General features: G+C 34.2%; 1 protein-coding gene across 2 annotated transcripts in view; it reads right to left on the bottom strand.

Moving 5' to 3' along the window:
- LOC121072256 (sodium channel protein type 2 subunit alpha-like) overlaps positions 1 to 9,924 on the bottom strand; it is a 63,389-nt gene extending 53,465 nt beyond the window's left edge. For both annotated transcript variants that reach the window (XM_040561710.1, XM_040561709.1), the window contains exons 1-4: positions 9,724 to 9,924; positions 3,993 to 4,309; positions 1,631 to 1,749; positions 642 to 731 (exon numbers count right to left, since the gene is read on the bottom strand). In XM_040561710.1, coding sequence (XP_040417644.1) covers positions 642 to 731; positions 1,631 to 1,749; positions 3,993 to 4,259 — 476 coding nt within the window. In that variant the 5' untranslated portion in view covers positions 4,260 to 4,309; positions 9,724 to 9,924. The remainder of the gene's footprint in view (positions 1 to 641; positions 732 to 1,630; positions 1,750 to 3,992; positions 4,310 to 9,723) is intronic.
- Positions 9,925 to 17,874: the final 7,950 nt, after the last annotated feature.

Raw genomic sequence — 17,874 nt, 5'->3', positions numbered from 1 at the left:
AGCATCATTTCAAAGAAAACATATTTCAAAGGAAAACATATATCCATAGTTTTTTAGAGAATAGAAATTAATGTATAATCATGAACTTGATACTCTGTGGTTTCCTTCCTTCTCTCAGCTCTCCCTTACTCCTTCATAGGTAAGACCCTTTCCTCAGTCGTTTGAGCTTCTTGTGGTTTGGCTGGTTTAGTGTTCATGGGAGAGACTGCCCACTGTGGCTAGCACTTGTGAGTTCACATTGGTGAGCCACAAAGAATGTCCCACTGTGCTAAGATCATGGATGCTCAAGGAATATATGGCTGGCCTCACCAATGACATGCAACAACTTCAAATGCACATTTGAAGTACTGGAGCTCTTTTTCCAGCCTGCAGCTCAAAACATCCAAGGGCAAGAGCTCATGTCAGTACTTCACAGTATAAATTCAGATATTCTTCATACATAATTTTAAAGAACAAGGCATTATTTCTAAGCCATTGAAATTATTCAGGAGGGAAACAAAGATATTAATGATCTTGTGGAATCTACTTCTTCATGACTCTGGAAAAGCGCATTTGGATAAGCAACTTTCCATAAATACCTCTTGTTTGGAGCCACATGAAAGTGAAGAAGTAAAAATGAAGAAGTAAAAATGTTAACTTACTCTACATTCTTTGTCCAGTCTGGAGGGTTACTCATGGTCATAAATACACAGTTGGTCAAAATAGTGCACATGATAAGCATGCTGAATAATGTAGATTATAGTCAAGGGATGTAAGTCAGAAAAACATGACAATTTTACAATGCTGAAAGCATTAAAATATTAAGCGTAAAAAAATATGTGCAAATAACATGAAATTCCAAGTGAGACCTGAAAATAAAGCTTTGCACATAATTCTATCTATTTTAAACAGTATGCCATCTGGCATGTTATGGTGTACTCACTGTAAAACAATGCATTACTTTTATAATTATGGCATGTTTGGGATTTAAATGAAACTTGAACACATCCTTACATGTGTAAAAATATGAAATGAGTACCCAAATGTAATCTCTCATTAAAGCCGGGGAATCATTCTAAAAGATCTATATGCAGGGGCAACTAAGTTGTTATTTGGAAAGGAATTAAATATATTGGAAAATATTCTCCTTTATTTTGACCTGGTTCTTTAATAGGACATGAACCCCAATGCTGGAAAAGTATGCCTGAAAAAACCAGTTCTTTACTCATGCTCTTTTATCCTTGCTGAGTGAGTCAAGCTTAGGAATACTGGTCTTAGAAGAAATACTGCATTTCTTACAAATACTACTCATCTTAGTAAATTTGTGACCTTAGATACATTGAAGTGCAATGGTTTGTTACTAATTTGGCCATAGCTGCAGGGCTTTGTATGGGACCAGGCCTCCTTTTGTATATAAAGCCTGATAGTTGAGCTCTGACAGCTTTAGGTGGTTCAGTAGCAAATTCTCCTGTTAGGAAGGAAGATCTTACTGCAATTCACAAGCTGATTTTTTAGGTGTGATCAGCATAAATTTAGTTAGCACGGTACACCCACATGGACATAATCTGTATATCTATATGAAAAGTCATATTCTAGTAATTATTTCAATCTTAAATGACAACTCTTAAATCAACATCAAGAAAAAGGATATGAATGTACCAAAATCTTGATAGCGATTTTTCTGATGGGATTAAAAGGAGTTAAAATGTACAAGGCAGATGTGGCACTGAATCGGAAAATTGTCTTTCCCTTATTCAATACTATGAATGTCTGCAAAACAAAAATTATAAAATTAAAATACAATGTTGACTATACAAGTGTCTTTACCTCCTTATAAAGTATTCCATTCTTCATCTGATAGTTTCAAGTTTCATTCTACTGTCTACTGTGTGAGGAAAACAACTGATTTTTGTGAATACAGTGGATTAAGCCTTCCATGGATGATTCTTCAGTTCGCTGACTTTCCTAGCATATGAACTGAATTCTGATACTATTAAAATTGGTGGGAATTATCAGCACAAATGTCATTTTATCAGTAATAGCAAAATATGGCATTTCATCATTAAAATATTTTTAATTTTTTTTTTCTAACAAATTAAGTCTTTGATTAAAGTCAGAATTTCAGATTAGTCAAATACATTCTACCTTGTGATCAAACACAAACAAAACCAAAATTGTGACAGAGCCATTCTGAACTCCGCTTTGTATTTGGAACAACTACATGAGAGAATCATATATACATAAGTATGGTTACAAGGACAAACACCTTGTCACTAAGCAATGTAGCATAATTTAAAATAATTTCTATTTCATTTTAGAACTTAAACACTACCAATAGGAATTATATGTATCTTCTAAAAACGTATCCATGAAAAACTGAAAGGGGTGAATAAACTGCCAGCTGACATCATTCTGAGCAAAGACAAGTGTAACCAGAACCTATACTAACAAATCATTTCTTCAAAAAAAAAATAATGATGTTTTCATTTTGAACAATATGCTCTCATTATCTGTGAGCACCAAATGTAATTATTATCTTTTAAAATTTGACCTGATAAGCATAGAGTGAGTGTTCACTTTCATTATGTTCCTGTTGGTGGTCATCGCCCAAGTGTTTTCATTTTTATTCCAAGTGTATTTGTGTTTGAGATTCACTTGCATCTTTGGTACTCTTTGAAATTTCTCTGGGACATGACTATTCTTTATTCCTTTTGCTCTTTGTCAGTGGTAATGGCTCTGCTTTGTGTTACCATAATAGAGTCTTTGTTACGCTCTCAGCAGAGCTGTAGGGTATCACTGGTTTCCATGTTGATTTCTATTCTCTGCAAAAATTTGCCATTGATCAGAAAAATGCTGTCCTCTCCATGGCCTTTGCTGCCTATCTGGTCTCCATGCTCTGCAAGCAAAAGCAAACGTCACTCTGCCACGAAAGAAAACAGGCAAAGGAGCATTGCCAGTGCCTGTTCACACAATAGCATCATGTGTGGCAGAGTGCCCTCACAGTCATTGGCATTTCTCTCTGCTCTACACCCCTTCACCCAGTTAGAAAAAGTCGACAGATACTGCCTGTCCCAAGGGCCCTGCTGCAGCAGAGCCTGAAGACAGACTCCAATTCATGTATGATTTTGTCTGCATTGACATGTTGATGATTAAGAGTAGTTTCTGCTAGAAACTGGAGGAGTGATGACTAATTCTAGTTCATCATTTAAAATGTCCATTTGTTTTCTGGCAAGCATATCAGACTGGTATGTAACATAAATACTGGCATCACCTGTGACAAAAGATTCTGCAGTTTACTAACTACTTGCAGCAGACTAAGAAGTCTTCACTAGTCTGAGTTTTTCCAGTTTTGACTACTTTTTCTGATCACTGGAGATCAGAAATAACACTGCAGTACTCATGCTTTCTGTTACTATATTGGTAGACTTGTTTAGAAAACTTTATTCCTCAACTTACTTATGCAACTTTATTCCAGAGTTGTTTTGCAACTAGACAAAATAAGGGCTTAGTATACAAAGTTATATTCTAGGTAAGAATTTCTATGAAACTCTTTTATTAGACCAAAGATTTAAAAAGTCTCTGTGCTACATATATGTATATTTATGTTACTATATGTTATATAGCTGTAACAGAAGCAAGGAACATGGCTACAGTCATTTATTTCACTAACTTGGATGGATGCTACCTGGTTATACACAACCATTTCCAATGCAAAATCATGCCTGAAACATTTTGTTTGTCATATCCAGTACTACAGCTACATTGAAATCAGGAAAATTCAGCCATGTTCTCAGGAAAGTTGAAGGAAGTTATATCTTCCTTACACTGTGGTAAATAACAAATAACAGATGCTGAAGTCACAATATAGAAGAGCATAAATCAGTTCTGTTAGATGAAAGGATATTTCTATGTATTATGGCTGGATGGCTCTAGCCATCATATTTTGTGATAAAAAATAATCTCCCTACTGCAGAAAATGATGTTCTATTTTGTGCAAAATAATATTCACTCACTTTTTTATTGATATAGTATGGGTCCAGGTCTTCCAAAGGTTCAGATACCATTCCTGGAGGTATGTCACCATAAATAAATGGCAGTGTCTTTCCTGCCTCCAAGTCACTGTTTGGTTTTGGACCGTTTTCATCATCATCATCTGTATGTTCTTGCTTGGGCTTTTTAGCTTTTTCTTCTGCAGAACGCTTTTCAATAGCTGCGAGAGAATCTCTAGTAAAACAGCGGAAGCTTTCAGGTCCTGGTGGTACCAGCAGTGCCTGTGCCATGTTTTCATCCTGCAAATTTAATTACTTTTAGCTTCTTGCATAAGAATGACCTATAAAGGAAAATGCAGATAATTTAGGAAAACTGGATTGTACAAACAAACAAACAAACAAAAAAAGAAGCACACTTGCACAGAAACTTTTTCCAGGCCTGAAATAGAAGCAGCATCTTTCAAGGCTGAATAACAGTTAAAAGCAACTGCTCAGTTTTAGATATTTTATAATTTATTTTTCAGCTTTCTCCTGTTGGTCTATAAAAAGACACTATTTCTATCTGCTAACCCTGCTTTGTGTATGTCCTTAGTATTATGGTTTATTATTTATTACTATTAGTTTAGTTTAATTATTACTATTTTTAGTTTATTAGCATTAGTTTATTAGTATTATATTCATATATTCATTATACTATGAAGTATATACTTCATATAGTGTAGTATAGTACACTACATGTATATACTATAGTATGTGTATATGTATATACATACAGACTGCTATACTATATGAAGTATATACTCATATATATATATAGTAATGTGGGAAATTAATGTTGTCCTGATTTCTTGCAAGGCAAGGATCATAATATTATTTCACACTAAAACTAACTGGAAATCTAAGATCGTGGTTCCCTATGAATGACTTCAGTGCCGGTGCCAGCTGATGTAGTTTCTGCTGCTTTTTCCTTCTATCTTCACCAAACTCTCTACTGTAACACAGGTTTCCTTATGCATGTGCATAAGCCATGCAGCACATCAGCTGAAAGTAACATTCTTCCAAGTCATTCTACAGTGGGACCTGTTGCTCAAACTGACGCAGCACACAGCACAATGGTGAGGTTAGAATGGATGGAGGGAGGAATGGCAGAAGGCAGATCTAGTTAAGGAGCTAAGAAGCAGTGCCACCAAGCAGGACATGATAGCCTTATTTAGTGTCTACTTTGCAAGAGTATGAGGCATATAAATAATATATAAAACTAATTTTTTAATATATTTTAAAAATTATGAAAACTATTGTTTTTGTAGAGTTAGTGAGTTTCAGTGCCTGAAATGAATTGTTTTAATTGTGTTTTCTGTACACAAAACCATTCAACCTTCCCTACATTACCTCATGAATCCACAACACCTATGTGCTGGAGTTGCCAAGTCTGGATTTGAGATGTAATATTGTATTCATTTGCATTCATTCAGTAATCTTTTGCCTAAAGTTCCTTGCCTGTCTGGAGCAGTTTTTACAAATTGCAAACAGACACCCAATCTCCCACAAAGTGCTATAGTAATGATCTTAGGAAATAATGATTTCCTTTTCAAGTGACTTCACTAGAAATGCATGTATCTGTATTGCCAGATGTCCACAAAGTGGTCAACACATGACTGGGGAAAGTAATATTAGCGGACTTGGGGTTTCACCGTATTTGTCAGACTATTATAAAACATGCTTTAAATAGTTTTCTTGACAAGGTGGAAACATTATTTGAGTCCTGCCTCTACTACTGACTAGTGTGGACATCTGTACTACTGACATCTCTCCTGGCTGCTTCTATTACACAAGAAGTTTCTTCCTCTACTAAATATGCCCAATATTTATGCCAAATATCTGATTTAGATAACATTGCTTAGTAGAAGAACACACAAATATGTATTTGATTACTGTTTCTGTATATGACATAGTTTAACAAAACAATGAAACAAAAGTAATTCTGTTCCCTGCATGGAGCCCTGAGCAAGCTCTTAGCAGTCCTTGAGCTACAAACCGTTGACAGATTCTCTCTTCTTCCTTCAGTGATTCTGTAATTGCTTATATCCTGTGACTAAACTGCCAAGACAGGAATGATACTGGGCAGAATTCAGACAAGGAAAGATTTCTGCCTAGCTAATCATTTCAGAATAGCTTTCATTAACAAGGTATCTTTAAGGAATAGTCACAAAAATACGTGCAAGATCTGAGTAGTTTAGAAAGTTAATACAACACTGCACTGAAACCTCAGCTCTCTCAGGGCCCCTCAGTATCTGGCACTGCTCAGCAAAATGAATTTCAAGTATTTGAAATACAAGTTGGGCCTAGATCCTGTATATGTACAGGCCTATGATTCAATAGATTTGGTAAGAAAAAATGAGCTCCAGGTTATTATTAAAAACACCCTTATGTCAAATAAATCCATTTAATTGTGTCTGAACATTTCATTCCACAAATCCCTTTCTGGTTTTCCTTCAGTGCCTTCCTTTAACTACAAAGACTGAGCAAGACAAGTTATCCACATACTTTCATAATTTTATGCATTTTTCAGTTAATTATATTATGCCCATGGATAACTTGTTAAATTTTATTTTTGAATATAATTATCTTCTCACCATTTACACAGAAAATGACTTAGAAAGTAAGTGAAATATCTGTGCTAACGATGTCAAATTAATTTTTGTGTTTCTGAAAAAGGCAAAGGAAGTGGCCTGAAGGCCATATATTTATGATGTCTTAAATCAGGCAAGTGGTAAAATTGAAAGTGTCACTGTAAGAATTACGTGGATAGTATGATTATTTATTAAAATCACTAGGTTATCTAACAGGTTATTTGCATTTTGCATGACACAATCCACATACACTCTTCAAAATTTCTCAAGTGTAAAAATAGCAAATCTTGCAATGTCTTATGGGCTGCTTTTTTCGTTTAGAACACTGACATTAGAATTATTTTCCTGCCTTTTTTTTTTTTTTTTAACCTTGGAAAAGCTGACTATGAGACTTTCATTCCATTAAAATTGAAACACTAGCACACAAACATGTATTGGCATAAGTGCAAGACTAGTGAATGGAATCTGTAAAATGGCCGTATATCATAATTTTCTTATTCTAATCTTTAATTTGAGAGGCTGTAATTTAGGAACAATATCTTCCTATGTGTCAAGCAGAAAAGTAGCCTCTCAGATGCTAAAACATAGGTTAAAAAAATTTGCTCTAAATCACAAGCATTCATAAGACTAGTTGTCTCGCATTAGGCCAGTAAAAACATTAGTCCAAATAAAAAAGATGGGGCTCCCACTGTAGGAGAAACACAAACAACAGGGTGAGTGGCATCACTTCAGCATCAGCTAGAGATTATTTTCTGCTGCTTTAAAAGTGTAGAAGTGTGCTGATGTCATCAGAAAATTACCTCAACTCTAAGTACTGCTGTCCTAACAAGTAATGGAGTACAGAGGGACTATATGCAGGCAGAGTCTAAAGGAATGAGTCATAATAACTCCCTCTCTTACTATTTGGAAAGTTGTTTTGCAAAATTCAGGCATTATTTTTCAGGAAGTGAAGATAAGTTATCTTTCAGTTATTATGTTCTGATCAAATTCCAAATTGGGTAATAATTGCATTCAATTTACCATAAAAACAAAAGACAAAGGGATAGGTAAATGTTAGTTTGGTGCAAAGATTATGTAGTAAGAAATACTCTTACTGAAATTTCTCATGACATCTGTACACAGAGGATAATTTCACAGAGAAAAACCTATCCCCTTATCTGATGAAAAGCTTCAAAGTATTTTTTTTACAGTTATAGATTATCAGCTTTCCGTAGTTAACATTTACCTTGTTTTTTCCTGGCATCTTTGAACTATTTTTTACCATTTTGAAGTACTGCTTTAAAAATATTTGAGTAAGAAATAGATCTCTCTCTCTCTCTCAAAAAACATAACAAAACAAACAAACAAAAAAAACCCACACACCACCACCACCAAAAAACAAACAAAAAAAACACAAAACAAACAAACAAAAAAACACACCCAAAATGTTACTGCTGCAATTCAAAGTGCAATGCATTCATGCAATGCAATTCAGAGTTAATTGAGATATGTAAAAAGACATCCACACAAAACTACCTGTGGATCCTAAGACAAGGAGCCCCAGGAATCCATGAATGTTGGTTCGACAGAAGCAGGTATTTTCAAGGTAAGGAGTGACTTCCTGAAAGCTGAAAACAGCCTCCAGCATTTAGCACCTGCTCTCAACCTGCCTCTTCTTTAAATGGTAATCTACTAATTTAAACTACGATAATTTGTGTTTGTAGTTCCTAACTGACTACATGTAGGATTTGTTTTCCCTTCTTCCATTCTTCCCAACTTTTATCACCTATCTATTTTGTCATTTTCCTTAGACTATAATTTACCTGTAGCAATGACTATAATTTTTGTATGGATTTGTACAGTCAGCCTCAGTAGCCTGTAGGCATTAGTGTTTCACAACTATACAAAATAAAAATAATGAAATCACTATCAGGTATTTATTAATAAAATTAATAGTGGTAATAAATAATGGGATACAAAAAATACTTTTTATGAGAATACAAAATCAACTAATAAAGGAATATAGCAGAAATAATATTTGTATAATAAAATCTTACTTTGAAAATTATTTACAACAGGGTAGTGGTAATTGGCTGAATGTGGATTGGTTGGTCACATTGACTGAAACCTTACTAAAGAACTGTAAATAAAGGAGATACTAACAAATACTGTGGTCTTACACAAGATGTGAAAGCATGTTAACTACATTTGAAGAATCCCAACCTCAAAAAAAAGAGTGGAATTCTGGGCAGAATACAATTTATGAGGTTCAGTCTGACCAACAAAAGATTTGGCAGATGGGCAAACACTCAAAACTGATTTGATCAGAGACTGGAAAGCAACCTCAAACCTATCTGAAAAATTCAGAAGCTGCTCTTTCGGATATCTTTGGACACTGCTCTCTCAGCAGGAGACATCATGGTTATTCTTATTTTCTTTGTGCCCACTGGTGTCACACACGCATCTCTTTTCTTTCTACCTTCTGCCTCACTGCAAGAGTCACTTTTGAATTCCTTTGTTCATCTATCTTGTTTCCTCCTACCTAGGACTGCAAATAGTAGCTTATGATTCTTACATCCATGCCAATGTATGCCGTATCTGGTAAGCTGAAGTAAACAAAAATAAGTAGGTTTTGTAGAGAAATGAACATGGATTCCACAGATATGTACCTGTAAGTTGTAGAACCCCAAAAATGAATGTTTTCACCTATTTATTTATAAAAATGGGCCAAAACCTCCAGGAATTTTTTAAATGTAGGCCTGCCTTATATTTTCTTTAACACTATAAGTTGCGTCTGAGAAGGTGTGAAAAGAGATCACATGCCTAAAGTATTTGAGAAGAACTCTGAAGAACGACAAATAACCTTATTCAACTTAAGAGGAAGAGGAGGGGTCTCTTTCTTAACCCAGCCTAACTGGAATACAATACTTACTTTTTTGCAAATAATTTCCAATGTTAAAAATCCTTAATTTCTAATGGAAATAACTACAGTAAACATAACACACAAATTTCTACAGGTAGACATTATTAAAGATGTTCAATTCATTTTCCAGCTGATATTTTAGAGAAGATATAAAGCACCATATTAAATGGGCATCATATGAAGAGAGACACAATGTCTGGCTGAGAAGAAAGCATAGTCTTACCTTTATTTTTCTAAGAAATTCCAGGTCAGAATTTAGCAACTGGATCTTCTGCTATCATGAAAACATAAAAGCTGCATTTCTAGCAGAAAATAGATTTTTTTTAAAAAAAGTTCCTCCTCAGGAACTGAAGCTTCTTCAAGACTGAAGTTTCTTCAAGGCTCTATTACTCTTTATTCTTGTGTCCAGAGCTTCTCAAAATGAGTTGCAGTAGATGAAAATAAGTTTACATGTTACATTATATATATACAAATTTCTTTCAACCTCAGAACAAAGATACTTGGGAAAAGCAGCATAGAACATGGGCTAATGTACAAAACTTAACACAAGCCTAAAATACACTTCAAAATATCCTTTAAGTGGTGTGAATTTTTAAAATTCCATTTATTCTTTTACATGTTTAAACTGAAAGGGAAAAAAAAAAAGTATTGTAGAGATTACTATATGATTAGTGCTTTCTTTGGTAGACACATGATAACTGCGCCCAAACTTACAGGCACAGTTCTTATCTGTTGCTCAGGGAACTGCAAAGATTATCATTACTCCCCACTGGATTTACTGTCTTTAACCAGGAATAAAAAGTTCATTCAATCTAAATTTGGAGGAAAACGTGGATAGTCCTGCAAGCTATTTATCTTAGAGAGTGTTTGTATAAGTGTTGTGTGTGTGTGCGCAACAAAATTTTTCTTCCACCTCAAGAAATACAAAGGAGAGTTTCATCTCCAGATTCTTCAGTCTTCAGATTGCGTCATTACAAGTGCTGACCACAGGTTAGCTGTGGCTTTCTCAGGCTTTAAAGCTTTAATAATCTGAGTATATAGTTCATTAAATTTAAATAGTCTACTTACATCTTGCAAACTTTGGTCTTCAGCCATTGAGATTGAGATGAGATGTCTTTGAGACATTTATTCTCATTTGAACTATATTTATTTTTGGCTCTTTCCTTACTTTTTTTCTGTTGTCATTATTTTGTTTCTTATTCCTAGAGAAGAAAAGAAAGAAGACATCCCTCTCCTTTAGGTCTTTGCATCTGCCAAAGCAGACTATATATAACTTTTCTCCAAATACAGTGAGAATGAGCAGCCATTGTAAAGTCTATAGATAAGGAAAATTTGTGTAGACACAGATCTGCTCAAAGAGAACACAGAACTTGGGAAAACAGAAAGTGAAAGCTTTCTACTAGACCACTGCTTCTCTTGCAAAGACAGATCTCCAAGAACTCCTACAGAAAATATGTTCAAAATACTAATCTAGAATTTGTCTAGTACTAGTTACTATTAATCTAGAATGACATTTTCCAAAAGATATAAGTGGTACCACAATTGCAGCTTCTGTTTGTTTAACAATATAACAAAGTCATTCAGAAGATTGCTCACAGCAAACTCTTTAGTGCCCTGGTCATTTTGAGTAAGGCACTGATTCAGCACATCTTGCTGTGGTGAGTCACTACTGAAGAGGCTCCACTGAAGACATCTGAAAGCTGTATCTCCACTACTACCCTCAGGGGATCTTGACTCTGAGACTGCCACCAATGATACTTATCCACCAATGCAAATTTTCTACTGAATGCAGCTTTCCCTGGAGGTACATAGGGGAATTCCTGATCCCCTTGCCTATTGGGTGCATCTGGATTCTGCCTCTGAAATAGCATTGTGCTGAAATCTAATCTCATGGTCAGATACAGGGCAAATAACAACAACTAAAAAGGTTAAGTGCTGTTGCTTGCAGGCTTTAAAATAACATGAAGGAGATACTGTAGCTTCCAAACGAAAGAATAATCACTAATGCTAAGTATATGACACTAATTTTCAAAAGCAGGAGCTTAACTTCTAGTCAGTTAAAATATTTGCTAGTGTGCAATAAGTGGAGGCATTCATATTAAACATGAACAATTTTAATAACACTAGAAATGCAGGTAATTTCAATAAATCCTTATTTTCAATTAGAGCAAAAGGCAGTCATAGAGAACAGTTTTTCACGTGTAACTCCGTGGTCTAGCCTTCATCTTCCTACTTATTATATTTCACATATGTTTGTATTGGCTGTATGTCCAGTGGATGGGGAATGCAGCTTTGTACCTACTGATACTCTATGTCACAGTGGTAGCATTGCTGGTAGTCACAGCAAAAATTGAAGAAATGAGGCTGGCAGAACTGTGAGCCCTTTGTCCTGAATTTCTAATAGGCCTAGGCCATGTCAGAGTAATTTCATTACAAAATATCAATTCATATATCATCTCATATAGTTCTAAGCATCTTCTGCATAAGGCAGGTATTTGTAATGCACTGAAAAAAAAATACTATGCTTTCTTAATATTTTGCTTTAGCATTTTGTAGCATTTTAATCTAACGTCTTTGGATCTCAACACAAGGCTATAGACTTGCATATGCAGATCTAAATTATACATTTTTACTGTAGCTGTAGGTGGCTATAGAGAATTATTTTGGTTGACATGATGTTGACCAAAATTGTTTTTATTTGGAGCAGATTATCCTGCTTCAACTTCCAAGAATGAATCACAGGTAAAATCTCAGGCATAATCAGAGGTGACTGCTGATGGACAAACTCTACATATATTCTTTCCTAGCTGTGGGACTATTTCCTGAACTCTTCTGCCTATATGTCATCAGCATTTCTTTTAAGACTAGTTGGAATATCCTTCAACTTGTGAGATATAATATTAAAAAAAAATATTTCAAACTATATGCTCATGTACTTCAGCTTCCTTTCAATGTAATGATGAGCTGGAAAAGATAGTTGCATATTGTTGTCACATTGTCCTGTGGCAAAATGTGTTGATTCCTCTGAAATGTAATTTAGAAGATAAATGGGGTTATTCAAAATTAGACACTCCTATCTAGATTATTTTAGGACAATCTGTCAATGAAGGTTTCTGCTATGTGAAATCTAGTTAGTGACAAATGCAAGACAATGAGTAAAAATCCTTGGTAACTATATGAATATTTGAAGCATTAAGTGATTAAAAAAAAGTTAACCTAATTTTAGATTGACAAGAAACAGTTATCCACAAAACTAATGGTCCTGATTCAGAATAATTTGTTGCCTGTTCCCCATACCCTATATCCAACTAATTCCTAATCTTTTTTTGTACTCAAATTAAAATTGAAATATGCTGAGAAGTGAAGCACTTCAACATTCACCACAATCCACTGTTGTAAAGAATTCACAATAAAAACTCAATTAGCAATATCTAAATATATCACAATCACTTTTGCTTTCTAAAAAAAAATAAAAAATAAAAAAAAAACTCTGTTTGTAATAGTCTTTACTAAAATTTTCTAGAGAAACTTATGAAAGTGCATTTGCAACACAAAACATTGCTCGTGAACCTCAGAAGAAATATCAATCTAAACTTGGAAAATTAACTAAATCACTAAGAACCATGCAGTTGGAACACTTATTTTCCTAGCATTACTAAGCCCCAGAAACTAATCAATACAAAATATGAAAGAATAAAACTTGTACAGCACAAGATTAATGGATTGTATTTAGACTTTGACAGTTGTCTAGGGAACTGAAAGGAAAAAAATGGAACTTCTGACTGAGAGGCATATACAGAATTCTCAGCTGAATGTGGTCGTTGCTACACAAGGACGAGAAAGCACAGAAAGGCAACATGAAAATAGAGTGCTTTATACCTGTGGTTTAAAACAGCCAATGAAAAATTGTGCATGGATTTCTTCAATTTCCATCAGTATGGAACTGCCTAATAGAACTTAATTAAGCCCTAAGTTTGGAATGTTTTCTGAATGGATTATGGAAATACAATTTTGACCTAGTCACTACATACATATAAGAACTCCAAAGCAGCAAAGCTCATGAGATAGAAGTTATACCACTTCTTTAAAAGGTATCTTTTCTTGTAATGTTGAAATTAAGTACATCAGTTCAATATTGTACTAATTGGAGGCCTATGGTTTTAAGTAATACACTCTACAGAATCATGGCCAAAGTTTTATAGAAGCTAATAGAATTCTAGCATTCTTCCTGTTATAACACAAACTAACACAATTTGATATATAGGAAATATGAGGCAGGTAACTCAAACTGGTATTAGTGAAAACCTTTCAGGAGGATTCCTTCTGAAATATTTTTGTATTGCTTTTGGTCAGAACTTGGGTCAGACCTTTTTGTACAAAGACTTTGGCCTTTAAGGAGAACCAAATTTTTAATAAACAATGTCTAATTCAAGCATAAATCACCAAAGATCTTGTTGAGCAGTTATACTGGGATCACAGAGACAATAGTACTGATGCTCTTCTAAGTCTTTTTCCATACTGACACCTGTGAAATCCTTTCAGATTTACTAGTGTCCTTCACATTTTCAGTCAGGAAATCCTGCAAAGAAATATGAGGATCTGCATGATGCAGTGCCTATATAGGGAGTCAGCTGTATGTGTTATTCATATTACGTTCAACTGGTCTATACACATTCAGTAGCAACATCACGTGACAGACATCAGCTTTGCAGAGTAGGTAGTTCAACAGTGCAGCATGTATGCATTTGATATAAGATATCTTCCAGATATCTTATTTGATATATCTGCCAGACTCACTGCATATGTACTACACCGTCAATGTACACATATTCAAAATTTGATCTTTTGATCAGGATTTATGACATCCACCAATTTGACAGATCAAGTCAGGAGTCCAGAGAAGTTGCAGGGAAAACAATTCCAAGTTGAAAAAGGGACCTGTACATATGGTAGTACTATGATTTATATTTGCCTAAGTAAAACTGCTCAGTAAGGAAAGATCAGTAACAATAAAGAATTTGTTTAGAAGACTAGACAAATAATTAATCTGAGCAGAAATAGCTTTTTCCTTAAGGTTTTTACATGCAAAAGAGCCTCATAAAAGCTTAAGTTCTTTAATTTGATTTTAACTTTTTATTTTATTTTATATATATATATATATATATTATATATATATATTATTATTATTATAAAACACATTCCTTGATCTGTCTTAGTTGGTAGAATAAGTGAACAGTCATTTTTTGAAGGAAGACCTTGCAAAGACTGGTAACCACTTTCAAGTTTAGTAACAATTTGAAATGACAGTTTGGGGTTGGGTTGGCTGGTGCTTTTGTGTTTTGTTTTGTTTTTAAATGTTTGTTTGTTTAGTAACAGAAAGAAATCATTTTGGATTGGATAAGGATCAAAGGAGAAACCAGGTACTTTTGTGACCTAGAATTTAACTTGGTTATTCCTTTCTGGGATCACAGTGATGGTACTCACATTATAGTTATTCAAGAGCATATGGTGCTCCTACTCTATATTTACATTTTGAAGTTGTGCAGTCCCTGCCTGAGTTGCTCTTATCCTGCTCTTTACCTAGTTACAAGACAAGGAAAATCAAGCAATAATCATAAATAAATAAAAAAAAATCAAGCAATAATCAGAATAGCATAGCAGGGATTCCAGTTGTCCATAAGGAAAAAATGATGAAAGTAGATGAACTCAATGTAAGATATCAGCTCCAACATCTAGATCCTGTGGGAGGGCAGTCAATACTGAGATTAGAGTGCTATTGGCAATGTGCTTCAGAGCTTTTAATCAGGAATGGTAGCTGTAATGAGTAACAGCATCTTTCCACTAAGAGGATGCAATTTCATATAGATGGATTTTATGGAGGTTGACACTTCATGTGATGGACTTACTGAAGCCCCAGGTCTCAGTGTGTACATCTGTTCTATAAGCAGTCTGAATGAGTGTCAATTTTATTATGGTATTTTAAAGTTTTTATGAATTCAACATTACACTGACAAAACAATATTCCCTGCAATTGGCAAAAGTATATATTACTGATTGACACGGTAAGGTTAAAAAATACAGACTAGAGAGTTACATTGAGTGGCAAATGAGCTGATTACACTTTTTAAAGTTAAGTTTCTAACCTTTACCTAGAATTTTCTGATAAAAAAACAGAGAAAATGAAACTTCCTGAAGCTTATTTTCAGTAGTCATTTTCAGAGGTCAACAAATATGTCATCGTAACAACAAAAAGTACCAAATATCAGAAACTTGTATTCATTTCCCTTACATTTAACTTTAACTTTAAGCAGGGTTCAAGCAATTTTTTCATGTCACCTTATGTCACAAACAATATATGGTTAAAAGGGCCAGGATTTTCATTTTAGGGAACAAAGTCACAACTTGCTAGCCTGTTGCAGAAAACTCTCTCAGCATCTGCTGTTATCTGATCCATTAAAAGTTGTGGGACTCCAGCAATGTAATACATAGGGTATATATATACATGTATATATGGGGCTGAGAATGTGAGCAGCAAAAGGATACTGTCAGTCACAGAGTTCTGTCTCACATCCCATCATCCTTTTTGCATCTAAAATTCTTTGTCTGCTGAGGGTGAACAGACTTATCATCATGCCTAATCTTCAAGACGTACAAGTTAACTCATATAGTGCTATCTGATGAAGAAAGAGGTGAAAATACAAAATGTGTCATCAACATATTGACTTAAAAAAGCATACTTTCTGTATCTTCTCCTTTCCCTTGACACCTCCAACACCCTAATTACCTGATAATAAAGGGAAATGACCAAATTACAATGCTGACAGAATCTAGGAGGGCACAGGGGAATTGTTTAATATTCTCCAGTGAAAAAGTGGCAGTCTCTACCTCTGCTATCATCTATTATTATCTAAACAGAACTTTAAAAGATTGAGTTTAATTAGTTCAGCTAAGAAAATCAGTGTGGGCTCTTAACTTCAGCTTCTTTAAAGGGAAAAAATCATGAGCTAACAACACGAGCATAATTTCTATAAATACCAAGGCCTAATAAATAACATATCTGTTTAACAGGTGCTATGAAGCTTCAGATTACTGCACCAGCTCACATTCTAGTCTTTAACACAATCTTTCCTCCCAAAATGGAGATGTGTGAGAACAAAATTAAATGTTAATTTGTTAGAATTAAAAAGTCTTTTGAAATTGTTTTCTTGAAAAATGTTATGAATACACAAACATGGTATGTCTTTAAAACAAACATCATTATTATTATTATTTATGTTGAAGTTACACAAGGAAGTCACAGACACATTGATTTGGCACCATAAAAATACAAATCATAAACTTCATTCTTTCATATCACTGCTTCAGGTATAGGCCTCACTTGCTGTTCTGAGTAACACCAGAGACCCAGTCCTGCTTTTATGTGGACTGAGACAATGTTTTGTAAACAGTGAGCTCATTATTATGTTGTATGTTTTTTGGCATCTTTGTATTTCTATTTTTTTCTATTGAAAATTATTTCCAAATTAACACTATGATATTTTTGTATATGATATGATAATTTTGATGTGAATGTGTGTCTGTGGAAACACTATTGAAAAAAATATATATATCAAAATAAGCTTTAATAGATATTTTTCTTTTACCTTTAATAACTGGCTGCTATAATTACTACTGATAACAATGAATAAGACAATAGATAAATGGAGATTAACATGAAGAAATATAATAATTCTTGTGCTGATCTGTCCAAATTTTCCTATCAAGAAGCATATATTAAGGTAGACAGTGATGTTACAAACAAAATGTGAACAGTATCGTTGGTGTGGACCTCTGGTTAATTAACAGTTTGTGAGCCCATTCTCTGTACATACAGACACACAACCTGTATTCCACGAAAAAAAAAAAAAAAAAAAAAAAGAGCACAGAAAAGAAATATTTCCTTTATACATCTTTTAAAAAAACTAGCCAATAAGGGAATTTCTTCAAATAACATAAATATTGAAAATGGCATTAACAAACCACATAGATTTTATTCCTGGATCATCAGAATCTGAGATGCTCAGAATCTTACGAGATCTGCTATTCCTAAGCCTGGATATCACCACATTTTTCTTCTTCTTAGGTAACAAGGTCATTTCTATAAAATGCTAGGAATTAATATAGTGCACCTTGATTATAAGAAGATCTGATTTTGCAAGTAAGACTACTGCATCAGAACATCACATTAAGAGTAAGAGGCCAGCTATCAGATTTAACTAGGTTAAAATGAAAAAATCACACCATCATCACAATCAGTCAGTACAAAATGGCTTTGAATTCCCCATTCCATCTTTGGCTCTGCCTTAACAGCAAACCAGAGAGTACAATCTGATTC

This window comes from Cygnus olor, chromosome 6 (assembly GCF_009769625.2).
Source record: "Cygnus olor isolate bCygOlo1 chromosome 6, bCygOlo1.pri.v2, whole genome shotgun sequence".
Lineage (NCBI taxonomy): Eukaryota > Metazoa > Chordata > Aves > Anseriformes > Anatidae > Cygnus > Cygnus olor.
Note: the sequence above shows the minus strand (reverse complement) of the source record. Positions and strands in the feature narration are given on the sequence as shown.